The sequence below is a fragment of the Calypte anna genome, chromosome 9, assembly GCF_003957555.1.
Source record: "Calypte anna isolate BGI_N300 chromosome 9, bCalAnn1_v1.p, whole genome shotgun sequence".
Classification (NCBI taxonomy): Eukaryota; Metazoa; Chordata; class Aves; order Apodiformes; family Trochilidae; genus Calypte; species Calypte anna.
In genome coordinates, this window is record NC_044255.1 from 1,817,825 (window position 1) to 1,844,028 (window position 26,204).

At 44.0% G+C, this 26,204-nt stretch overlaps 1 protein-coding gene across 2 annotated transcripts in view; it reads right to left on the reverse strand.

Moving 5' to 3' along the window:
* The window catches only part of SGPP2 (sphingosine-1-phosphate phosphatase 2), a 33,358-nt gene extending 18,312 nt beyond the window's left edge, over positions 1 to 15,046 (reverse strand). The window contains exons 1-2 of one of the 2 annotated variants that reach the window (XM_030456231.1): positions 14,834 to 15,046; positions 2,772 to 2,930 (exon numbers count right to left, since the gene is read on the reverse strand). In XM_030456231.1, the coding sequence (XP_030312091.1) occupies positions 2,772 to 2,930; positions 14,834 to 15,046 (372 nt within the window). The remainder of the gene's footprint in view (positions 1 to 2,771; positions 2,931 to 14,833) is intronic. The other variant, XM_030456232.1, reaches the window with a different exon arrangement.
* Positions 15,047 to 26,204: the final 11,158 nt, after the last annotated feature.

Below are 26,204 nucleotides of genomic sequence, written 5' to 3' on the forward strand. Positions count from 1 at the left end.
TCTCTCTCTGACTTCATTTTGTCAGGGACTTAGATCTAAGTTTTCAGTCTGTGCTCAGAAAATAGCCTGTTCCCTTAATCATCCTTGGCCCTGCTCCAACTTGACTTTATCTTTCTCAAACGTGGGTGACTGGCTCCACATAAACTGCTCCTGATAAGGTGGCAGGAAGCCCTTGTAAACAGCATTAATACAGCTTCCATTTTTAAGGGAAGAAGCTGCTCTGATTCATCCTGCAACACCGGCTGTCATTCCCAACTTGCAGCAGAACTCACAGATCCAAGTCTCTGACAGCACAAGGCAAAGCTCCCTGATCAGTACCACCTGGGGTTCTCCTTCCTCCCTCCCAGGGTAAGCCCACCTCTCTCTCAAGGTGCTCCAACCCCTCACCTCCAGAAGGGCCAGCCCTGCCACCCTGTGTCACCAGTACATCCCCAGCATGCTGGGGCTCTGCACCAGCCTCACAGCAAGGTCATTGCTGGTCCTCCCTCTCCCTGCTGAGAATCTTCACTGACAGCTTCTCCTCACCCCAAACAGTGTCACAAGGGAACTGCTACTGCCTTCTCCTTCAGGCTCTCCATTCCACATCAGTTCCTTCCTCCTGCAGACCCTGCCCAGTGCTGCATTTCTGCCTTCCTGCTCTTCCAGCCTTCTGCTGGCAGATGTTCTCAGAGATTCTCAGACTGCCTGGCTTTTCACTTGTACCTATCAGAGCTGTTCTCAGACAGATGGACATCACTTCCAGCTGCCTCCTGTTTACAGCCTGTTCCCTGGTAAAGCCACCCCCCCGGGGCATGCCCTGGCATCCACACGCAGCCTGCACGGGCATTTTTGGCTGTTTCACAATTACATATCATTAAAATGTTTTTAAAACTACAGATTGTCACCAGTCCACGTATCTCAAACAGCTTCTCCCTTTCCACATAAAATTCAACTTGATCATTCCCTCAGTGACTGGAAGAATACTACTAATAATCACAGTACCACATGCTCACACCAGCCTGGGTCTGGGCAGTGGTCTGATGGCCTCTGGGCCAAGCAAAGGCAGGTCTGCAGAAAGGCAGGAGAGGAGCTCTGAGGAGTCATTTTTGAGCAATCTGCAAAACCACAAGGCAGTGACTACCAATTATCATCTGCTGTGGCACATTTCCAGAAGCAGTAGGTGTACTCCTGGCAAAACCCCAGCTCTAATTATACAGTGTCCACCTACGTCTGAACTTCATCTGTGAGGTATTTTTCATGTTCTCTGTAAAATATAGAGACCAGGGTTCGTGGCACAGAACAATCAATGCCTTCTCTCCAAGACCAGCTGTACTTGAAGGGTATAACCCAATTCAAATTGGTTTTATTGTTTCTCATCTCATCATATTGTTTGGCCTGGCTCAGGAACAGCGTGGCCAGCAGGTCCAGGGAAGGGATTCTGCCCCTGTGCTCAGCACTGGTGAGGCCACAGATTGAGTCCTGTGTCCAGTTCTGGGCCCCTCAGCTCAGGAAGGAGATTGAGGTGCTGGAGCAGGTCCAGAGAAGAGCAAGGAGGCTGTGAAGGGACCCAGCACAAGTGCTGTGAGGAAGGGCTGAGGGAGCTGGGGGTGTTGAGCCTGGAGAAGAGGAGGCTCAGGGGAGACCTCATCACTCTCTACAACTCCCTGAAAGGAGGTTGGAGCCAGGGGGGGGTTGGGCTCTTTTCCCAGGCAACTCTCAGCAAGACAAGAGGGCAGGGTCTCAAGTTGTGCCAGGGGAGGTTTAGGTTGGACATTAGAAAGAATTTCTTTCTGGAGAGGGTGATCAGGCATTGGAATGGGCTGCCCAGGGAAGTAGTGGATTCTCCGTGTCTGGAGATCTTTCCAAAGAGCCTGGATGTGGCACTCAGTGCCATGGTCAAGCAACTGCAACGGTGGTTCAAGGGTTGGACTCGATGATCTCTGAGGTCCCTTCCAACCCAGCCAATTCTATGATTCTATGATCTTATTATTTGGACAAAAGACAGAATATTATTAACCAGAATCAACTGTGAAGAGCCAAAGCTACCTGTCACATCCAAGTTTTTACCAAGCTTCAATTTCTTCAATCAATGTAGATTGACAACTAAACCTTCAGGGTCTGTCATCTGCCAGAAATTCTTCCTACCTCCTTTCTTTGTTCTAAAATGGACTTATTTGGGTAGCAAAGACCTGATCCATGTCAGGATGAGCAATGTCAGTGACTAAACAACCCAAATTAAAGTGCCTGGTTATCTACTGTTTTTCAGTAGGAAATAAGTTCTTTTGTGAATGCTGAAGTGATGCTGAAACCTGTTAATTTGAGAATGCAGTGGCGTTAACAAAAATCAATGCTTTTAGATCTTGGCTTTCAAGAGAGAATCTGATTTTTTTTCACCCTCAAGTGACTGCAGAAGCTCCCTGTTTATTCCATTGCCACCTGCACATGCCCTCCCTATAAGGTTTATTCTGATTTCAGCTGAGGCAGAGCTAGATGAAAAGGTTATGTAGAAGAAATCGGGGTAAAAGAAATATTTCCTCAAGTTATGAAAAATTACACTTGAACTACCATGACACATTTGGAAAGAAGTGTTTTCCCAGCTGTTCTATGTAAGCCCTATCAACTGCAGCTCAGTTATTGGGCTGAAAATAATAAATCAGTCCAAGATGTAGCAGAGATGAAGAGACACCCTGCATCAGCTAAGTTGTTCGTTTGAAGGGTTATCTTCCTCTTAAATATTCATTTGCTAGTTACAAAGTTAACTACACTTTTAAATAATTCATGGAAATACTTACAGACCAAATAATTATCATCCTTCTAGACACAGAGTGATCTATGTTCCAGTAGGTAAATGGAAGGAAAGTGATATAGAATATCTCTTCACCCAAAGCAGCTGAAAACTTGAACAAGTAGTAGTAGAAGTAGTTCTTCACAATATACTTCTGTGCACAACCCTGGAAATGAGAGAATTTTAGAAAGTTTTAGCAAATTAGCAAATTATAGCAAACATTTAAGATACCTAAAGTGCTACAGAGTTCCTAGTTCCAAAACATCAACATTTCAGTCCTTAAAATTTGTTGGAACAAGGATCAAGAAATGAAGGTCAGTTTTTATACTAAAACAAAGAGTCTTGTGAGAACTCAGCTACAATTCCTGCAGAATAGAAATCCACTGATTAAGGGTAGCAGTCACAGTGACAAAGATGTTCAAGAGTCGTCATCCTCTCTGCCAGGAAAGTGATGTACATTTCACACAAGGGTACCAGTGTGCTGATTTTCATGTTTCTACAGATGGAGATAAAGAGGGTCACCATTGCTTTCATTGGAAATCTACTACCCTCAAAAACAAACAAACAAACAAAAAAAAAAACCCCAAAACAACCACAAACCAAATAAAAAACCCCAACCAACCAAAAAAAACACAAGAAGAAAAAACCAACACAAAGCATGGAAGTTGGCCGTGTAAATGAGAGGAAAGATGAGAGCTGAGAAGGAACCACAAAGGTTTCATCATAGACGCAATAAATTAATATATAACTTGGGCATAAATTCCTAAAGCTTTTCAAAGAGGAAAACTGTTATGCTTGTGCTTGACTCTACCTCATCTACCAGACAGAAATTCTTGTCCTATGTTCTAGTGAGAAAACGTGCCAACAGTGATATAGGTTAAAAGCCATTAGAAATTTCAGCCCCTTTAATCTGCTTTGGTCATGGAGATGAGGCAAACTGCATGAAGGCAACAAAAGCAAGATAGAACAAAGTTGAAGCAGTTCACCTTTCACAACAAAAAAACCCCAACAACTTGATAAACAGCAAAGATGAGTTAATGCTTTGGAAACACTGGGGCCATGGGAGTGTTTCCCCCATGTATTAGTAATAGAGCCCACAGATGCATTACTGGCAACCCTCTAAGGTAAGAGGGGTAAGGCTGGCTGAATGACAGAGCAATCAGCCTAAAGTGTTTCAGGTCTCATCTGCCACTTAGAAAACACCACCAGTGCAATTAGAAGCTCCAGGGCTTCTGTCTGAGACCCTGAGACTGTATTTGGTCACACTTACACGGCCTCAAAGAAAGCTCTCTGCTGACATCACTAATTCCTCAATTAAGCACTGATTTCCAGTGTATTAGGAATTATGTGCTTTAGATCAAAAATGATCAGACGTATCCCTAAGGAACCTCTTTTATACTTGAAACCTCATGGGATGAGAAATAAAACTCTAATTCCAGTAATCTATATTGGGGAGGAAATTCAGCTGTGAACAGCCCACTGCATGAAACAGGGGACAAAGAGATCATTCCAGTGACATGCTGGTTAGGTGCCACACAATCACTGATTTTAGGTGGTGTGTAAAAATAAAAAACTCTTTTTCCAGTCCTAGTGATCCTAAAGCACTGTAAATACAAGAAGGCCATGCCATGCAGCTTCATGTCCTGGCCCATAAGAGGTCCACATGGTACCCAGCACCCAGCTCTCCTTTACTATTTAGATAGACTTCTACAAAAGCAAAGGATGCTGTGCTCTGTGAAATGCCCTCCCTTTTTTTTCCTCATTCTAACCCAGGGCAGGAAAAAACCTTACAATTATTTCTATTTAGTATCTCTGATTTTAAGTAACTCTGATCTTTACAATTGTTTATATTTAATAGACTGAAGTGACCTTGGGCCTTCCACAACTTCTGGAGTACTTTCAGTGAGTCAGTTTCTCCATCCATCTCCATTTGGTGGGGATCAGAGAGCTTTTAATGGGCAGTAGTTAAGGCTGTAGAGAAAGTCAGAATCTTAAGAACATTTCAGAGGCAAGGTGTAATAAGCCATGATGCTCACAGACACAGAAGAAAGGTGATTTCCCACAAAGGACCCTTCTCATCAACTGTATGTTTTGAAAAAAAAACTTCACTGCTCAAACTACAAGCAACTCACAAGAACGTGACTACATAAACTAATTACTGTCCTGAAGTATCAGCACAGAAAATTGTTATTGTAGGTGACCCAAACTCTGCAGACTGCTCAAGGGTGGGGGTCACCCTTACCAGGTGCTGCCCCACGCATGCTCAGGGCTGGAGAGCAGCCCCTGCACTGCCACAGCACCCATCCACCCTGTCCCCAAGGGCAGAAGCATCCCTAAAGCATCCTCACGGAGTAGCAAGGACAGAGCAGCAAAGCAGAACAAACCCCTCCCCTGGTGAGGGTCAATGACAGAGTAAAGCAGGAATCCACCATTTCACAAAGTATAGGCATGAGGAATATTTAGCCTTTACAGCTGAAGGAACAGCAGCTGAGCCACTCATGTAATGGATTTAAAATATATTTTTAGGCAAAGGCATACCCCCAAGACAAAAACAAAACCAAATAAGCTGTGTATATCTCTTTTCAGCCTCTGCAGGATCTCTCTTGTCAGAGAGCTACACAGGCACTGGCTTCCCCTGCCCTGTCCCTAGAGACAAGCTTTGCAGCATCAGAGTCTGACCCAGAGATACCATTAGCTGACATTTTGTTCTCAGCTCAGAATTACTTTGAATCTTCCAGGAGACATCCATGTTTAATTAAAGTTCTTAAGTCCCTTGCTTCCCTTACAACAGAACTGCCTTGCAGAAGATCAGGAATCTCCTCCCAAAGCCCTAGTTGATGCATTGCAATACTTCTGACTTACAGATTTTTTTTTTTTTTTTTAATGCTGAAAAAAGGCACAAAATTTAGAGGAGCCACCGAAGACCAGAAATAAGAAAAAAAAAAAGGCAAAAATTCCCACCTAGATACTGCTGTACACAGAGCCAATATAAATCAGACACTTCAGTCCTGCAGGGCAGTACCATGTGGAGCATAACCAGTGGGAAAGAAACCTTTTGCACTGCAGTACTCTATATAAGCAGCCAGTTTTACATAATCTTGTATGTTTATTAACTGTATCTAGGTAGTAAAAGAACCTATTAAGTCACAACAAAAATATTAGGTATCAGTGAGCAGACACAGGAAAATAAGAAAAAGCAGAACCCATTATATCAAAGGCTTCAGCTCTTCCATCCATTTGCACAGCTAAATGTAAAACAATATCAGAGCTTTCTGAAGACTCAACAGGCAGCTGAGAGCAGCCAGTAACATCTCCATCACATTCAGCTCCCTTGGGAGCACCAAGGCTGGAAACTCATCACTCCAAGCCAAAAGAGCAAGGCAGGCAGGAAAAAGGGGTTGTGCTCCAGTGGGAGATCCTGGCATGGCTGTGAGGTCCTTGCAGGAAGGGGCTGGGGGCACTGAACCAATGGCAAGGAGATAGAGGAGATGGCAAAGGAGTGATGTAGACAGAAGGAAGAAATTGCAGAGATGTCACAAAGACAGCAGAGAGAAGGGTGGTGGTAGCACACACAGAGAGCACTGAATGCATGTGAGGAGCCTCAAGGCATGAAAAATTCTCCAAACCAAACTCTTATGTGCAGCTTCCTGCTCTGTTCAAGCACTTCTCATGAAGTAAATCTTTTTTTATTCTCTCCAGAACATGATGCAGCCAGTACCAAGAGTTGTCCAGGTCTACATGGTGTCCTTGCTGTTGGAGAGATACCAAGAGCTGACTAAAACCCAAGACATGTGGGGATGGAAGTAAAAGAGAAATCATCAGGAAACCCACTATAAACACTACAAAGCTCTGCTATTATCAGGAAAGGCTTGTTGGCCAGTCCACAAAGAGGCAACACCCAGCTCACAGCTGCTGGGGAGGTGTTTGCAGTGGATGCACTCATGGCATAACAAGGAGGGATGTGGCCTTGAATCACCATTTGGTGCAGAAGCAGGACAGTCTCTGCATGGGAGGTTACAGAGTGTGAGCTCCAAGCTTTCAGTAGTCTCAGGAAAAGAACAAGCAGAAAGCTAAAAACCAGGCAAGACTTCTGGGGCCATTCCTGTCATTTCTAAATTCATACTAAGCCCCAGAAATGGCTGCTCACACAAAGCTCTCACTCCAGCAGAGCAATGCCACACAGCCAGCAGCACTGGGGATGGCTGGAAGACACTGGACTGAAATGGGCCAGGTTTTTGCAGGACCAAAGGTTGAGACCAGTCAAGTGGGAAAAGGGAAAAGTGCTCAGGATTCCACAAGTGCTGCCATGCTGGGCACAGTCCTCACCCCTCGATATCTCCCACAGTTTGTCACATCTGACATTGGTACATCTTCATCCAAAGCCTCCCCTTCAAACTCCAAAGGATGGTCAGATAAGACACACACACCCCTCCCCAGCACACCACAGCTAGGATGGGCCCAGGACACAGCTGGGACACAGTTTAGCCCTGAAGATTTCATTTTTTAATCTTTATTTTCCCTTCCACTCTGATTAGTACTTGGGAGGTAGAATGAATTATAGGTTGTATTTCTGTATTTTGCTCTTGAAGAAATGAGGCCTCTTTCCTTCTGTTGAAAGAACACAGGTGGATGTGAAAGAATCTACCAAGTCATTTAAATAGGAAATGGAATAAAATAAGACTAGAACTGACAGAGACCTTGTTTAGGCAATTAATAGGAATCAATTAAGGAAAATAATGATTATGTCATGTTATCTAAAAGAAAGCCTTCTTAATTAAAGAGAGAAAAGAAAATCCCCTAAGTCTCCTTCAGAGACATCTCCCTGCAGCCAGCTGGAAGAGCAGACTCCTGTTTCCTGAGATCTAAACTGAAGCCTGGTCCAGCTTGCTCACCAAGGACAGGTGGTTTACAGCTCCATCACTCTGACACAAGTTTGTTTCACCTGTCCTGATCAACACCCATGGCAGAGCTTCCACTGCCTGCTCCAGGCAATCTCTGAGTGCTTTGCTCTCCTGCCTCTTAGCCTGAAGCTTTCTTACTCAAATTTAAACCTAGGGTTATTTTCTCATCTACTGCAGGTGATGAACAAATCTGTTTCCTTCCTCTGAGGGCTGATGCAGGAGAGGAGGAGTTATATCCTTCAAAAAGGATATAACTGTCCTTGTTTCCACTTCTTGATCACCTGGTATTTCTTACAGAAGATACTGAGCATGTTTATACACAGCACTGAACTTGTTTGTCCTGAATCACAGTGCCCAAAGGGCAGACAGGACACAGTAGTGCTGAAGGAATCATCCCACAGGTTCATTTGTTTTGCAGACCCTTTTCGGACCCAAGCCACCACACAGCCATGTTCAACCTCCTACCTTCTCTAACCATTTTTTTCCTCCAAGGAAGCACTACCAAGTCCAATGTTTTCCATTCTGCCACTAAGTATTTCTTACATCTGCTTGTTCAATAGGTATTTGCACCTGTGGAACACAAGTCCATTTTCAACCATACCTGCAACTTGACAAGACCATTTGATTTCTGCTCCTGTCCTCCAACCTGCCTGCAGCTCCTCCTAAATTCATCTCACACCTGCATTTCCAGATATTTACTTCCACGTGGCTATGAAACCTGTTTTGAAGAGCCTTTGTGCTCATCACTTGGCATCTAAAGATGTTCTTCATTGCACTCAAACTCACGGGCCATTCAACTTCATTTATTTCTCTCCTAGCAGATGGGAGGTCAGTAGACAACCGTGGATCCTCATATGCTATGGAGCTTGTACTAGTTGCTAAAAAAAAAAGGCAAAAATCATCCAATCTTCTCCACACAGTGGTCTCATGGTATCAAAATGTTTCACCCTTTTTTTCCCCCAGTATAAGAGAAACCTAAAGTGGTCAACTTTCCACCATGGTCTTCAGACTTGTGAGCAAACACCTATAGAGACATCCTCAAGAGGGAAGGTAAAACTTGTGGTTTTATTTCCTTGTACCCTCTTTATGGAAAACTGCCCCACCTCACGTGCCTTCCATTTGTCTAAGTAACTTCTCAGCCATCCAGTTGTTTTGCTTCTGTTTTTAATCTCTGATGGGTGTCAGCAGCAGTTTCTTGCCAAGAAAGCTGCACAACACCAGCATAAGCAGGGCTGCATGCATCTTTTTCTTGATGAGCACTGGGAAGGTCTCTCATCTCCTTCATCCTCTCAATCCCTATTTTGCCAGGCAGAGATTAGGCAGGGTAAACACAGCTGTTTCAGGTGCCCTGACAAAAGAGTAGGGTGGGCCTCAGCATCCTCCTACATTCCAGGAAGAGAAGAATGGACTGATTTGTGCAATAAGGAAACAAGAGGGAAGAGAGGAAGGAGAGGAAAGGGCAGGAAGGAAAAGGCTTCCTTCCTCCCTGATTTACAGTGGGAGAACAGGTTTGTTTAATTGCATTTCAACTCACAAGAGCTAGAGTGTAATTTTGTGAAATGCACCATAGAGTCTACACCCTGGAAATAACCAAGGAAGTAATTTTAAGGGTTAGGTAGCTGTGAACAGGGGATAAGGGGAACACAAGCTAAGAACCAGAGAAAGGAAATTACAGAGGACTCAGAAGGACGGGGACTACAGCTTCAAACTGGAGATCAAAAAAATCCCTCTGAATCTCAACCATATTTCATATGCCCAAAAGATGAGTGTTGATAGAAGTGGCTTTGGGTAGAAGAAGGATGTGTCACACAACAGTTTTTAAATGGCACAGCATTAGAGGGCCACCCTGCCCACACACCAGCTCCCTGCAAGCACCACCACCTCCTAGTTTTGACTTTCTGCCAAAACACGAGTCAGAGTGTTCCTAGGATCTGCATAGCTGTTAGACACCCAGACTGCTCTCCAGAGATCCAGAGAAGGAAGTCAGAACCCCTCAACTCACTTTACCCCCCAGCACACAAGGTTTGGGGAGCTCCCAGCTGATGGGAGCTCATCAGCAGAAGCCCAGATGAAGCATAGGAGAATGGCCCAGTAACTGTGGAGACCAAAGTCTTCACTGTTAGGTTTCTTTTCAGAGCAAAAACCTTGCTCTCATCTTAAGACTAGGTTTTAGAAATTACTATCACCTAAAAACTCATCACCACATATTAGTCACATATTTCTCCCCAGCAGCACCATGAATCCAGTCAGCTTGCCTCTGCACAAAGATGGGTTCCACAGCAGAGGTCTATTTTCAGAGGCACAGAGCTTCTAGGAGATAAAACACCATACTGTCTTCAGACAACTAAAACATTCTTTTTTTTCATCTGTTACAACCAGGCACCAGCACAGGGACAAATGGCCATCTCTCCTGCAGATAGTTCCATGATCCAAGCCAATGAGCAGTTTTCTAAGGTACTGACAAATAAAGCATTGGCCTGAGTATCAGCACAAAGATGCCAGTCCCAGGCAGATATACTCCTGGGAGGCAGAGACCACCATAAACAGGAAAGGGAACAGTGTTCAAATTGCAGCTGGGACAGTAGAGAGGGATGTGAAAGGACACCTCAGCAGCCAGCCAGCCAATCCCTGGGAACAGGAGCTGTAGATAAGACCTTCTCAATTCACTTGCTGCCTCATTATTAGTTGCAATTAGTGCAGGCCGTGCTGATGTCAGCTCTGTTTCTGATGAGGAAACTCACAGAGAAGCCAACATTTAACCTGATGTTGACAACAAGCCTGGCTTCAGTGATCTCTGCTGCTGCTGCTTCAAGGCCAGGATCTCCTCAACCACCCAACAAGTGACTCCAGCTGGAAGTCCCCAGAGACCCAGCAGACTCCCCATACCAGAACTGCAGGGCACATGCTACTAATTTTGTCTTTTCCTTGCCCTGCCCTCCACTTTGTGCTCATGTTCTGACCCTTATCTGTGCCAGGGAATTGGTTCCTCACTGCTGACACCTGGGAGCCCTTTCCCATGCAAACATTTGGTCTCTGCTCTTCTGAGGCATAACTGGGGGGTGTTTGACACCCTCTTCTGCAAAATACAGTACCTCAACACCCTCCCTTTGCACAGAGAAATGTTAATAGGGGACACTGAAGGCAATACACCTCATTAAACTGATTAGCATAAGTATGGAATCAAGCCAAGCTGCCTACAAAGGGGATAAGAGTGATCCAGTCTGCTGTTCCAGGCTACATGCACAGCTGTGTACCAGAACCAGCAGGCTCAAGAAACTCTCTTAACAGTTGTTTGCAACAGCAATTTGTCTTCAAAAGGAAGGATTTAACATACTTCTATAATATAATAATAATCACAAATATAGTAATAAAATAGGTATAAAGTAACAATGCAGCCCTACGTTATACTGCCTATACTGCTCTGATATGATACCTTATAAAGCAGGAACTTGAGTAACCACTTTAAGTAAAAATCACTAGATCTCAGATTTACTTGCCATAGCACCCAATAGTCACTTTCTATTGCTCAGATGACCAAATATTCCCCACAGAGCATACACATACACAAGGTAAAGTAAAAGAACTGGCTGGTCAAAGGAACTTCCCAGGGAGAATAGATTTTCTCTGGCTCTTTTCCCATTAAAACTACCTCTGTACTCCAGAGATCCAAAGAAGATGAGCTTTTATTCTTCTGGTTGATATCTGAACTAATGGCCTAAGACAGCCTGCAGAATTATAAAACAGTAAATGGCTCACCTCCAAGTACTGGAATTAATCCTAGGATACTGACAGCACCTCATTAGGAGGTCCAGCAGCCCCCAAAACAATGACTCAGGCTGTGAGCTGCAAAGCCCTTACTCATGGGGCACCTAATGATGATCAGGGCTCCTGCCACGGTCCTGTGCATGCCCTCTGCATCCCCACCCAGCTTCCCTCTCAGCAGCCACACAGGATACCTATTACAATCAGGGAGGGGGTTTCATGAACTTTTATTTGCATCAGGTGTTTCTGCAGCAAGATCAGGAAGATGACCAGGCACTGGTAGCAAATGACATGTGCCTGGCTTTGTTCTCTAGATGGGATACTGGTATTCTTGCTGAGGAGCATCAAGACCAGCACTAAAACATCTACACATGGTTGCCACACACTACTTGAACCTTGGATGCGATGGCACTGCCATCTTCCAAAGGGCCATCATTCACAGGAGGGGGCAAAACCATCCAAGGAAACCGTTTCATTTATACAGACCAGTCTCTTATCAGTTGCTTTCTGTGTTAACCTTGAAACAGAAATCAGACACATACCAGACAGGCAAGCTCACTTGCCCATCACACGTGGTAGGCAAGAGCTGAACACAAAGTACCGGAGCAGCAGGAGTGATGCTGAGGAACGTGAGCTTTGTGCTCAACCCATCGAGATATGAAACCAGATGTCATTTTTCTCCAGCTGCAGCTCCAAACAGGAGCATCCAGAAGCTCAGCCACACTCTCTAGGAGGCCAAAGTATTGGTACTCAAGACAGCAACACCTTGCTGCCAGCACTAGCAGTGCTCATGGGCTTCTCTCACCAGCTGAACCTACTTCAGCTACTCTCAACTTACAGCTGTAAAGGGAAACAGTGTGAAACAGAGGAAGCCTGTAATATGATTAAGAAAGGAAAAACAAGGCTCTGAAGCTGATGAAAACATCTAATGCAAGGGAACAGTATGGAAGACAGAGCTTGACTTAAGCTTTAGGGCCAATATACTTCCAATTACCTCCCATCACATCAGTGACAGCCTCTGTGTTCTCACTAATTAAACACATTATAGGGACTGGGTGTGCAGTTTTAACCTCTCTCCTCCATTTCTGTTACCATCACCTTGTTCTTATCCTGATTGTTAGCCTCCTCACCCACAGCACAAGCAAGAACCACACAATCACTGAACATGATTGGGCAGTTTGTAAACATTACACCAGCCCTGAGCAGTTCTCACAGTTAAGGTATAACTACAGAGTAAATACTAACTGTACTCTTTCAAAGTCAGTAATACAGATCTCAAGTGATGATAAAGCATATGGGAAGAGTGGAGAAAACCAAATAGATCTCTACAGAGAACTCTAAGAGTCTTTTTTTTTTTCTTGGTGCCCTTTAATTCAGGCTATCAATTTCAGGGGCAAAAGTCCAACAGGAGGTTACAGATAAGCAAGTGCTCTGCTTTTAAAAGTCATGCAACCTGCATTTGACTGCTCACTAAAACACTGGAAAAGCCTAAAGCAAGTATTTTTAGTTGTGCTGAGTTGTACACTTTATACAGAGATTCAGGAAAAAGTATCTCCCTGTTTCAGAAGTAAATCCCCTGCAAAACAAACTAGTGTTAGAAAGGAGTGCAGATAAAAAAAAAAAAAAAAAAAAAAAAAAGCTAGAGCCAGGATAATAATAAGAAGTTACTGTCTTGTCTTTCATTGTATTACACAACCAGACAGCTCCTTCACTAAAAGCCCTCTGGGTCAATACTAAGTCCCAGCCAGGGCAAAAATCCAGCTTGTGTGTTTGACTACAATTTTTTATAATCCTCAGAGTTTTCACTTCAAGTGTTAAAAAGTCTTTCTAACTGATCTGGTAACCATGAGAACATCAAGACCATGAGCTAGACAACTGATTCAAGAGTATAAAAAAAAATACATGAAGACCTTAGGTGCTGTCACACCTAAGCATTTCATCCCTTCTCTCTTCTTCTCAGGGCAGCTTCTGTGGGCAGATAGGACTGAATTACAACAGTTCAGAAATACAGACACTCACTGCACTGCTGACCATTGTAATGAGCCCTTACTGATTTTTTTTCTTCTTTTTTCTGAAGCACATATAATCTGCAAGTTATACCTAAAAGACAATAGTGATACATCCCAAAGCAGCACTGCTGGCAACAAATGAATGCAAGTAATTAAAGGTCTCCTGCTCCCAGATGAAGATCTGTCCTCTCTCTTTGCTTTCTGGAGGGATGTCTGCAGGATGGCACCCACCCCTGCCACCCTGCCCATGTCTTCTTTACTCAAGCATGCAATTTTGTATGCTGTTTTCACAGATACAGCATACTGACTGTCCACAGGGAGAACCTGAAGTCCTTTTAAGACTGCATAGTGGCAGTAAAGGCAAGACATGAAAACAAATCTTTCCATGAATTACCTGAACAATTTTTTTTTTTAATAGAGTTTACTGGGGTTTGTGTAGAAGTGAACAGACTGAAGGATTACTGTAGTTTTTCTTATCTTCTGAGAAAGAGTCAAGCCATGGCTGATGAAGAATTTTAGATGCTTGAAGGGGAAATCCAAGCACTAAATGTAGAGCAGGGAAAAGTAAATAGTGTGAGAGGGGAGGCTGTGGCCCTGTTCTTTTATTTTTTCTGGCAGGGTTTGGAAGACCAGTATCCCACCTCCCTTCCAAGAGGCACCGCAAAGTGATCTGATAATGAATTCAAGTCATCACAGTAGGAGAAAAAGCAGGTCATCCAACCTGCACACATGGGTTGCATCATGCCCTTCCCTCTTCCCCGCAGAAACACGAGTGAATTACTGCCCCGGCCACGAAACGCCGTGACCTGCTTGGTCAGAGGAAACGCAGCCCACCTCCACCACAGCCCCGGCTGCAACAAGCACAGCCCCGGGCAGAGCTCCCCCGCTGCCGGGCTGCGTCCGGCGGGAAGCCGGCAAGAGGAGCCCCGGGCCACCCCCTGGGAGGCCGGCAGAGCTCAGAGCAGCCCCTCCGCAGGTGCAACCCGGGAACGAAAGAGACCTCCAGTAAATGGAATTGCCTTCCCAGCCGCTGCCTGCTGGAAAACGTGCGTCCTGAGGCGATGCAGCGCTGCTGCGGAGTTCCTCCTGGCACCGCTACAGGAAGACCGCACCGCACACACACCCCCCCCTCCCCTCCTCACACCGATTATCTCATTTCGGGGGCTCCACCGATGGGAAGCAAGAGCCCTAGAAACGCCTCCTCACTGGGATACGGGGCTACGGCCCCGCGCAGCGCTCCCCGGGTCCGGCGCAGCCCGGCACCTCTGTCCGTCCGTCCGTCCTCCCGGGCAGGCGGCGTGATGCGGGAAGCGTCCCCTGGAGCCCCAGAGCTCACGCCCGTGGGGGGCAGCTCCGCTGAGTCACGGCCGGGCCCGGCTGCCCCCCGCGGCACTCACCTGCGGGCCGCTGCCGCTCCGCAGCCCATTGGAGGCCCCGCGGCTGGGGGCTGCCGGGCGGCGAGATGCGACGGTGCCGTTGCAAGCGCCGCGGTCCCGGGCCCCTTCCGCGGGGTCACCGCCGCTCTCCTCGCCGGCGAGGAAGAGCCCGCAGCAGCGCTGGAAGCGCGCCACGGGCTGGGAGCTGCGCAAGGTGCCCAGCAGGCTGGACATGGTGCCGGCAGCCTCCCTGCTCCGCAACGCGCAGTCCCAGCCCGCGCAGCACAGCGCAGCTTCCCGCCGGCCGCGGGGCCGCGGGCAGGTGCGTCCTTCCCGCCCCGCCCCGCCAGGTGCCCCCGCCCCGCCCGCACAGGTGCGGGGCCCCGCCCGGGAGCGCTCTCTGCCGGCCGGGCCATCCCCTCCCGGTGCTCCCCCCGCGACAGTAGGAAGCTCAGCACGTTCCACTTTTTGGTTGTTTTTCTTTCCCGTGATCGTTCTTGTAAAAGAAAAGAAAAAAGAAAGAATATAAGCTGCCTTGAGCTGAGCCACACTCTCTTAAAGCACCCCAGAATCTGAGCAGTAGCTTCGGGATTTCCCTGGAAAATACCCAGACAGGGAAGAAATGGGAAGGAGGGTGTGGATCTGCTCCCCTTCCCTGTGCAAGGTTTTGCACAGCCTAGATGGGCTTCAGGGGCTCGTCTGCCACTGATGTAGGTGAGTCACAAATTTGTTAGGATTTTTTTTTCCCCTCTCAATGACCTCAAATGATTCAGGATTGCAACAAGACTTTTTTTTTTTTTTTTAGAGCCTTGGAAAGTCAGAGCTATGTGCCATTCCTACACACCCTCCAGCCCCTGACAGAGCCAGCACTCTGGGGATGGCAGGGCCACCTCCTCACCCAGCCCTAGCATGACAAGGCCACCTCCACAGTGTAAGCAGCTGGGCCTCCATGGGGACCTCCAGGGATGGGGCTCCTTCACCCCAACCAGACTTTAGGGTGGAGCCCAAGTAATTGTTTCCTGTGATTCATTCTCTTTTATCTTCTCGAAATGTCATCCTCTATCACCTGAGGTTTGCCCAGCCCCAGCTTCAGGTGACACTACGTTTCCAGTGCTCTCCTCATGGCTTCTGCATGCACACGCTCACCCGCGGCCATGATGTCCGGGGTGCCATTGGCTCCATGGCAGAACCAGCACCCTGCAGGCCCAGGAAGGTGGCTGCTCACCTCAGAGGCTTATATTGTTGAACTGCAGGAATTATTGTTTCCTTCTGGTTTAGTTGTTCAGCTGCTGGATAATGTATTAGGTGAGCTCAGAAATATGAGGGAAGATTTTCTTGGATTTTTTCACCATTTTTTTTGGTCTGTGAGACCTCTACAACTATGGAATTTCAGTTAAAAATTGCATTTATATGGTTAGTTTCTTCCGACATACACTGACTTCAGTAGAGCTGGAGGGGAGACAAGTTTGATCCACAGTTCCTTCCTCTTTATTTTCATTGTATTACAGAAAGAATCTTCAAAATTATTTAAACCTTATTTTATCCATCTACATGACAACGTATATGAGAGTTTTTAATATATTCATTTGAAGACTAAAATTACAGCCCTGCTGGTGCAGCTGGGATTTTTATTGCTGGTGAGATAGGATCTCATCCAGGGACACGATGGGAAGCAGGAAAACAGGAACAAAAGTGCAGAGCTGGGGCCAGCACTCTGGAGGTATTTTAAAGCATCTCTCTGATAACCACTCAATATTTATCTGATCTGCCTACATACTTGTGTCTCCACATTGTCATTATAATACTTCTCAAGTATTAAAATAGAACTAACAATCCATAGCCAGCTTCTACCTAACTCTTCTTCAGGTAACCCCGGGCTAGTGGCAGTGTGCCTCAGGAAGGATGTCATGATCTAGCTGGTAAGAATTCAGCATAACCAAGACTTTTTTTTTTCCCCAAACCATTTTCTCAAAGGACTTTAGAGCCCAGCTCTTACTTCCATCTTCCTTCACCATTTATTTGAAATTGGCATTTTTTCATGCTTACATTGTGACTGAAATTACCAAACATTGTATTATTTTAACACCAGAAGTTCCAGCTACACTCTTTCTGTAAGACTCTTGCATTCTCATTTCATTAAGTTCACATGTTATTTTGGATCTGAGACTTTTGTACTCCCACTAACCTCACAGGGAACAAAAAGGAGTTCCATCAGCTCAGCTGGAAGAAATGAAGATTTTGAAGTAAGGTGATGAGATGGCAAAGTTTTTGTGGAAGGTGCCCTTAGAAAGCAATGTATGAGAGACTGTTTTTCACAGCATCTGTATTGTTTGCTTTTGATTTAATGCATATCAAAGGTCAAATAAAAATAATATTGAAGAAATTTTCTTAGAAAAAAGTCTTTTGAAACATAGGTCAATAAAGAAAGAATCACAAACTTCCACCAGACATTGCTCTGCAGCAGTAGGAATGTCCTTGTGTCTGCAATGCAAAGCCTTGGATAAGTATAATTCTCACTGAGTCTCTCCCAGATTTAATCTCCATTTGAGATGTAACAACATAAACCAGGTTGGTTTTGCACAACAGGAGCCCACACAGCCTTGCTGGGTCTCAAGTCTGTGTTTTATATGCCTTTTCTGACACACACCTTCTTTAGTTCAAGTGAAAAATACAGCAAGATTGGAACTTGTTTCTGTAATAACTCAGCAGCCTTCAATGCACTGAACACACAGCTGATTGTCTGTGCACAGATGGTTTTAAAAATGTAAAACTCCAGCACAGAGGGCATGCTAAATATATAACTTCTTTTAGGACCTAACTGCTCAACAACTCCCAGAACTTTGGCATGGAAGAAAACGGAATTGTAGACCTATGTTTTTAGAGTTCTCATAGAATTTAATTATAAAATCCTTATTTTGTATGTATGGTCGTATTTCTGCTTTTAGAGCATGTATAAGTAGGAAAGCAAAGTGAATTTTAGAACTTGGAAAGATGAAAGCAGCACCAAAATGTAGAGAAACAAGATAAACCAGGTGCCTCGAGTTGCCAAAGAGTGGGTGTGAGTCCACCTGTGCCTGGTTAGGGCAGGCCCCCTATTACCAGGGGGCCAATAAAGGTGGGACACACACCCACAGAGGAAGTTAACTCTGGTGTGAGGCATGGAGAGGCCAGCAGCTCGTCGAGCCTCTGGAGCAAGAAAGGCTCTTCCTGCTACACTTCTACTCTGGAAGTGCTGTGTGGTGGCTGGAGTCCTGGAAGAGACCAGCAGCTCGTCGAGCTTCAGGAGCAAGAATGGCTCCTCCTGCTACACCAAAATCTGTGAATGTGCTGAAGCTGCACCTGCTGGTTTGGGTAAGAATAATTAACATTGCTGTTTGCACTGTAAGTAACCAGATAATGCTATGTAATTACTTATGAATTGCCTTGCTTGAAATGGTATTGCTAATTTCCAGTGATGATTAGCATATCATTTAAATAATTATTCTGCACCGTATCACTTGGACACTTCAATTGCATGCACATCTACTGTGAAATTCCTCGAGGTCTTCTCAGCATTTTGAGTTATTTGTAGGCTGTACCATACCTTGGCTGTTCCAATGTTTTGGGAAGCAACAGTAAGGAGAGAAATTAATAATGCTGTGCTTAAAAATTGAATTGAATCCCTAATAATTTTTAAAAGCTTGGTTATCATAACAGTTGATCTGTCTGATTTTATTTACAATACCAGATGCTAGCCCTCTGGAAAAAAATCTGACTCAACAGCTTCAAATGCTGAAAACTTCTTCTCTGGACTGAGTTTTCTCTTGATGTACTTGAAACCATGTAAAGGATCTCTAGTGGGTGTTTTTATGGCAGCTGCCAGGCTGCTGTCTGGTGCATCTCTGCTTGTAGTAGCCAGTGTCTGGATTAAGGGGATAACATAATAAGACAAAGAAATTCAGCAGCCTCTGTAAATCACCTCTGGAAAGGTCTCTGGGAGAGTCCTTCCTAGCAGTGAGCAGCTCCTAGATGGTTACAGCCAGCTCCCCTGAAAATGGTCCCTCTGACAGGGGCTACAGAGACATGGGCACTGCTGGAAGGGCTCAGCTGAATAAACATCCTTTCTCTTTGCTTGGTTAATTCTGAGCCATCCCCTGGCATGTTCTCTTCAATAAAGACTCATTCAGCATATGAAGTCATGGCAACAACAAGACTGCCCTTGAGTAATTATTATCAAATACAGTGTGATACCCTGCTTTTTACTATTTCCTTGTCTTGCAAGCAGGCTGTTATTCTGGAAAGGTCAGTTTTGCTGACCCATGAGTGCAGAAGGAAGACCAAAACACAGTATGTTGTCCTTCCTTAAGCAGTCAGCTCCTATGGCTGGACAAAACTGCACAAACTGTTGGGAAGAAGCTGCTGCCTTTACTCACCTGCCTTTCCTGGAGGAAAAGTCACTGATGGGGAGCAGTGGTTTATGTTGCCCTGGCATTAGCAGCTTCCAAACAGCCTCTGTGCACTGCACATTTTTATGTGGTTCTTCATCCTGTTCAGAGCAGAGGAAGGACCTGCAGCCTGGCTGCCTCTCCATCCTGCTCCCTGATAGGTTCTCCTGGGAGGCACCTTACTGATAAGAAACTGCTGTCATCACTTCCGAAGCTGCAGCATTTTGTTTTCTAAATGTTTGTTGCTGTCAAACACTTGTTAGGAATGCCACAGAGTATTTCTTTCCTCTAAACCCTGTTTGCTTGAGGTAAGGAGCTGGGCATTGCCAGTGGAGGTTAAACTGGCCTTCAGAAATAGTTCTGTCCCTGCAGAGGCTCAGTCGATGCAGAATGTCCTGAAAAGGGCAATGGTGGCTTTTGCTCAGAGCTGCTGACTTGCTAATTTAATCTTTTTCTCAGATAATTTATGAGATATTTACTTCAACTAGAAGTCTGTTTGGGAGCTAACAGTCCAGAGAAGGGTGGAAGTGGAGAATGAACAATGAAAGGTATCAAAGCTGGTGCTGTCAAGTCGTAGATTTAGTTCATTTATTTTGTTTGGAGGCCCAAACATTGGGTAACTAATGCTTTTAAAAGCACTAAAAACTATATGCTCTGTCAATTAATTCAACTATGAAGAGCTTGGAAATTCTCAACTTTACATTTTACTACCACCCACATTACAGATGTCATCCTAAAACCATAAAAAGCACTTAGGGTTTGGGGTTTTTTTCTTTATTTCTACTATTTACATGACAAACCTTCTAATGGCATTGATCTTATTTTAAAAACAGTGAAAAAATCCCACAGTCTTATGTCAACATTTTAACATTGATTGACTAACAGTAGACCAAGGGTACCTATGTACATTTTTTATGGTATAGTAGATATGAACAACAATTAAGGGACCTGACAGTATTTGCCTCAATTCATTAGAAATAATGTAAGATATCAATTTGAAATGCTGGAAGCTATGAGATTAACTGTACAGGGCAGTAAGAAGAGAAAAAAAAGAGAAAAAAAAAGCCTTGTATAGTCTGGGTATTTGCCCTGGTTCTAGCAATTAATACCACCCACCATTCATCCATCTGGTTGGCAGCTTTCCTGGCAATGGCTGGAAGAGAAAAATCTTGCTTTAACTCCCCTCCTTAGCAGTTCTGATGTCTCTAACAGTGAGGGAGTTGAGAGCAGATGCATTCCTTGTGATTTCCTGTATTAGTAGAATACAAGAAACTTTGGATGAGCTTCTGAAATCTTATTTGGAGCCTAAGACAGTCAAAGATACAAGGATAAATAAATAAAACAAGAAACAGTGATCTAATTAGATGAGGTAAAAGTATATTTCTGAAATTATGGGATGAGGTTTTAGAGTGCAGCAGTACTTCCAGAGACCAGAAGTGACCCTAAGAAATTTTCTCCCAAATATGGTATTTTTCTCTATTTTTCTTTCTGATGAAAAGCACTCACATCTCCCAAAATGAGACACATTTCAAGCATGAAGAGTGAATTGCCTCTTCTGCTGCTGCTAAGATCGTTCAGAAGTCTCTTTTAAAGTAACTGCCAAAACAAGTTTGGGTTTCCATAGATTTAAAATCTGCATATTTCATCTTCTTTGTCCATGGCTGGCAGCCTGGGAGGATTCTGTCCCTTCATCTGCCTGTGGAGTATCCTTATCCCTGCCATCCTGAATCCATGTGTGCCTGCCTCCAGCTCCCATCTGCTGCTGACTCCAGGAGCCCAGCCTGGGATTTGATCTGCAGTAGGACAGCCTGGCTACCAATTATATTCCCTCAGGTCTGAAAGTGGAAAAATAATGCACACAGTGCCTGATTCTGTACTCACTGAGGAAAGTGCAAGTAGGGAAACTGCAAGGAATCAGCCTGAATTCTTCCAAAGTGGCATTCATTAACAGGAGTAAAAATTTAGTCCACATTCCTTGTGAGAAAAATGTTAACAGAAAAATAGAAATTTAACCAATTTTCTATTATTCTTACTCACAAAACTCAGGAATCTTATACTCTCCAATTAAGTAATTTAGATTTCAAATTAAGATGTGGGGACTTCTTTCTTGACTCAGCAAGAGCTGCATTTTCAGCTGATTGGAGTTGTTCTCTCCAAACATAATATCCCAAGTTCTCATTCCCATCAGAAAGGCATCCCAGTTGCTACTTGGTTTTGTTCTAAAATATTTAATATCTAATCAACCCATTAGAAACAAGCTTCTCCTCTTCCTTTCCAATACTGTGAAAATAAGTGGGCCAGTAAAATAGACCAGACAGCAGGAATATGCCAAGTAACAAATCAGATAGCTCTTTCTTTCTAGAGTTACAGTCACCCTTGGTGGGGAGAGTTTGGAAGTTGGCAGCATCCCTTTTGGCAGTCTCTGTCCCCTTGTAATGCTGGAGATCCATGCACTGTGTCTGAGTCATTTGGCTTGTTCTGCAGTGTCAATTAGACAGCTATGACCTCCCCTCTAAGCTGGCTTTTCCAGAGCTTGTGGAGTCCTGGTTTGTTTGGTGTCTTTTGTAAGGAAGCTCCTCCTAGTCCCTGGTCCTTCTTGCTCTTCCCTTAACACTTTCTTTCCAAGTTTGCCCTCCTAGAGAAGAGGCACCAGCAGCACACACAGTGCTCAGTGCATGATGGATGCCAAAATGATGCTTCAACTGCTCCTAATTTACCCCTAACACTTGGTTTGCTTTCTGACTGATACCTCCTCTAAAGCAGAGGCTTGGCTCTTCAGAGCTCCAGGCAAGGAATTCAGAGTTTTCCAAGAGGTGGGGAGAGCAGGGGGTGGTGAGGGTGACACACAGTCCTGCCACTCTGGAGGCAATCCAACTTCCACATCCCCTTACAAGCTACCTGAGCTCAGTTGAAGCTTAAGAAGTTTCTTCTCTCCTAAACAGGCCATTTTTCAGCAAAAAACTGAAATACATCTACAATGCTCTTTGAAACAAACCTCAAGATAGAGCAACTCATAGGAAGGCTCCCTTTGGTTTCAGCTAGCAATAAATCGGATTTTAGATTCATGTTGAGTGATTTTTAAATTTGTTATTCTTATGAGAGATGCTAAGGCAAAAATTTTCCATGTGTTTACTTCAGCTCAAGCAAAAAACACATTAATATCTGAATGTATGCAGTTGTATGAATGCAAAAATTACCAGACTTTTCCTGTGTTTCTCATTCTCTATAAAAGCCCTATAAAAAGGGGTTTTTAAAGCCCATATACATAATATTGTGGCTTCAGAAATAGCAGTTGTTTCCAAGCAGTCTTAAAAAAATATGTCCCCAGAATTATCAAGGATAAAAACTTCTCCCCTTTGAGGGTAATGAAAAAATTCTTAGCAGTTTCACTGCATCAAGATTGAACTTGAGAGATAACCACCCTATTTTAACTCAACATTACCAATGACATACTATAAAGAAAGAAGTAACCAAAATGTCTACTGTGGATTTTATACAGAGCTGTCAAAGCACTAAATAATCTTTTAAAGTAATTCCATACAGGAATAGCTTTTCTCTTCCAGTACAGTGCAAGGATGCTTGGATAGCAGAAACTGCCCAGGAGCAAATAGCCATGCTTGTATTTACCAATTACTCTAATCACCACTATCAGTAATTATTAATTTTGACTATATTTTCCCACAGAGCTGCTTTAATGTGGCCAACATCACCAAAACACTTAGCTCAGTTGAAGCCCTGAGGTGCCACATGAGGGGTAGCAGTCCTGCATCCTGAAACACCTTGCTCAGCAGCAGCCTCTCTCCTTGCCAAGGCTCCTAAGGCAGCATGAGGCACCAAGCAAGCCCCAACAGGCTCTGACAGCCACATGCTGCCACCTAAATCAGCATTCAGTGTCAAACACAATCCTATTACTGTGAAGTGCTGGCCAAAACAAGGGACTTTCTATCTTTTTAGTTTTGTCCTTTTGGAAAAAAAAAAAAAAAACCCAAAACCTACAATGGTTGAATCAGTGTAATTCCTGGATTATTTTCTCAATTATATTATCAGCAAAGGGTCTGAGGAAGTGCAGAAGAAGGTAAATTTTGTAAAAATACATTTGTTCCTAAAGCTGCAAACAACCTGGAAGATTGCACCAATTTAAATACTGTTTTCTATGAGATCAAATAAACCTCTGCAAACACCCAGGGCAGGTCTGCACTATCACAGAAACACAGTTCCTGCTGCAGGGAGCCATTAATAAAGTGCCCCACACACCAGAGAGATGCACTTCGTGTTATTGCACAGCCTGGGAGACCCAAGGGGCAGTCAGTGCTGGAGCCTAAGCTATTGATCTGATACTCCCATTAGCTAAATTAAACATAGGTTGTGTGGGCAACACTGGAGTCACCTCTGTGTGAACTGTGGAGTTAGCCCACATCTGCCATCAGCTTAAATAACGTTCCTGAGATGGGTTTGCTCCAGATAGCAAGACTACAGGGATGCCCCTCACTGCTGTTAAACCTGGGCTATTTGAGAAGGCTACTGCACCAAGGGCCATAACCTCACAGTTTTGCATGGTTCCTCATCTTTGCTTAACAAAAAGTTTGCAACGCAGTTAGCTACCTGTTTGGGATGTGTTGAAAACAGGATTATGGAAAATAAAAGGACAGGAATAATCAGAAATTATTCCCATCAGAAATGAAGAAATGAATGCAGTCACCTTCAGCCTTAAGCCCACATCCCTCATCGTTTTATTGCTAATAAACCTGTTGCACAATTTGGCATCAGACTGATGCCAACCAGGGTGTGTCTGTGTGTGGGGCTTCAGGTCAACAGAGGAAAACCTAAAAGCTTAATCTAGAAGAAATGAGAAAGCAAAGAGCTCATCAGCAGAGGTACTCTCTTCTGGTCAGTGAAAGCCCTGTCTTTCATACATTGCCTGAAGCAACTGAAGCAGGGCTGTATTTAGCAGCTACATCACAATAAAGGGTAGTTTTAGGGGAAAGGGGAATCAAACACTCCTCTGCATCTATTTACTTCAGCATCTTTCCTTTTACATACATTAAGGGAAAAAACATATGTTGTATATGGCTGTGACTGATGTGGAATTGCTCGTACTTGTAATCTTTCTTCTTTCCATTTTCAGGTCCCTGAAATGCCCCACAAATTGAAAATCAATTAATTGAAATTAATTAATTGAAAATTAACATTTCTTTCTGTACTGAAGGAAGCACAAGCAACAGTTTTTACAGTAGTTCCAAGACAGAAAACATTAAAAAGCATTTAAACCAAAAATTATTCCTACATTAACGGAAAGACAATCTTAACATGAACAAAGCAGAATATGATGGTGCAGCATCCTGTGATAAAATGATAGGGCACAAAAATAATGCACAGGTTTTTGTACTCCTCAAATGTGAGTGGAAATGGGGTTGGGGGGAAAAATTGTGGAAATTAATAGGAGGGGAAGGTTGAAAAGCCTTCTCTTTTTCTAAATATTTACCAAATGAGCTCTAGGCTTATTACTTAATGCACTCCAGAAAGTCATACAATAAGCAGCCTTCTATAAAAGTAAAAAACTTCTGCTATTAAAGTATCATCAAAAAGCTTCTGATGTCAACCATAATAGTACATTAAACCACAAGGACTTACCTAAAGAACTGTCTGACTGCAATGATCTTTGCATACCAAATCAGCTACTTAGTCCTTGAAATGTATAAAAAAGAGGGGTTAACTTTTTTACCATGACTGGCCTGGCACCTGATCCCTTCCTGTCCTGCACATCCATCAGAGAGAACTTTCTTCCTACCTGTATATAGAAAGCAGGATGTCAAATTTCATAAACATATCTATTGTACAGCAACACAAAAAAAAAAAGAATAATTAAACCAGCTAAACCAGACATTATTGCTGCAGGGATTTATGCCAGTATGTCCCTTGTGAAAAAAGGGAGGATTCTTCTACAAGATTGTGGGCTTGGTTCATCAGTGATTTCATTTTCACTCTTACAGCTCTTCTTAAGTCTTACACCAGCATAAAACTGGCATGCTGCATTGGGTAAATCAGGCCCAATATCTAAAACACTAAAAACCAATTCTTACCAGCCATAGAATGATTTTTTTAAGTGGAAAAATGTGTATTCCATAAGGGTTGTTCGCCACTTTTATTCAGAATTAGTAACACAACTTTTTCTGAATAACATCCAAAGGCTCAGATAGTGGTTCAGCCAAAAGTCAGCCCTCAGAATCAGCTCAGTTGCATTTCAGTGGGTTTTTTTTACAATAACTAATACATCTTTCCCACTAAAGAACAGCCCCTACAAGCTGACAATCCGAAGAACAAATGCTTATTGTAAATAAAGTGACTAGAAGACAGAATTCATCTGGATTTTCAGAAATACTGTAACTCTTCCAAAACCTGAAAAAAATTCTCTTCAATCCCAGCCTATGAAGATTTTACATTCAACATAAAAGATGTTTTCCAGTACTCATGATCCAATCCCTCCACTTGTGTAGAATTCAGGCTTTAGTTGCCAGAGAAATCCACCCCAAGAAGCCACCTTCAACTCCAGGTTAGGTGTTTGGCCACTCCAAGTGATCAAAGAGCCCCATGGCAGGGAGCAGGAGCACGTGTGTCACACACACCACACAAACCCCCACAGAATCCCAGATGAGCACTCCAACGAGGATAAGGCTGCCAGAGAGGTAAGAACACAACTTATCCTTCAGGTTGTCCAAGCAGGCTCTCAGGCCCTGCTCTGGAATATAAAGATCCCATTACACACACCACATGATGCTGGGCCAAGACAAAAGAGCTGAAATTGTTAATGGCTTTGTTCCAGAGTGAGGTAAATGTATGGAAAGTGTATGGAAATCACTGTGTCACTCTGCTCCCAGCCTCATGTCCTCATGCAGCCACTGGCATTGTCCCTTGCAGTGGCTGCAGACCTCATGCACCCAGGCAGCAACATGAAACAGAAAAACTAATAA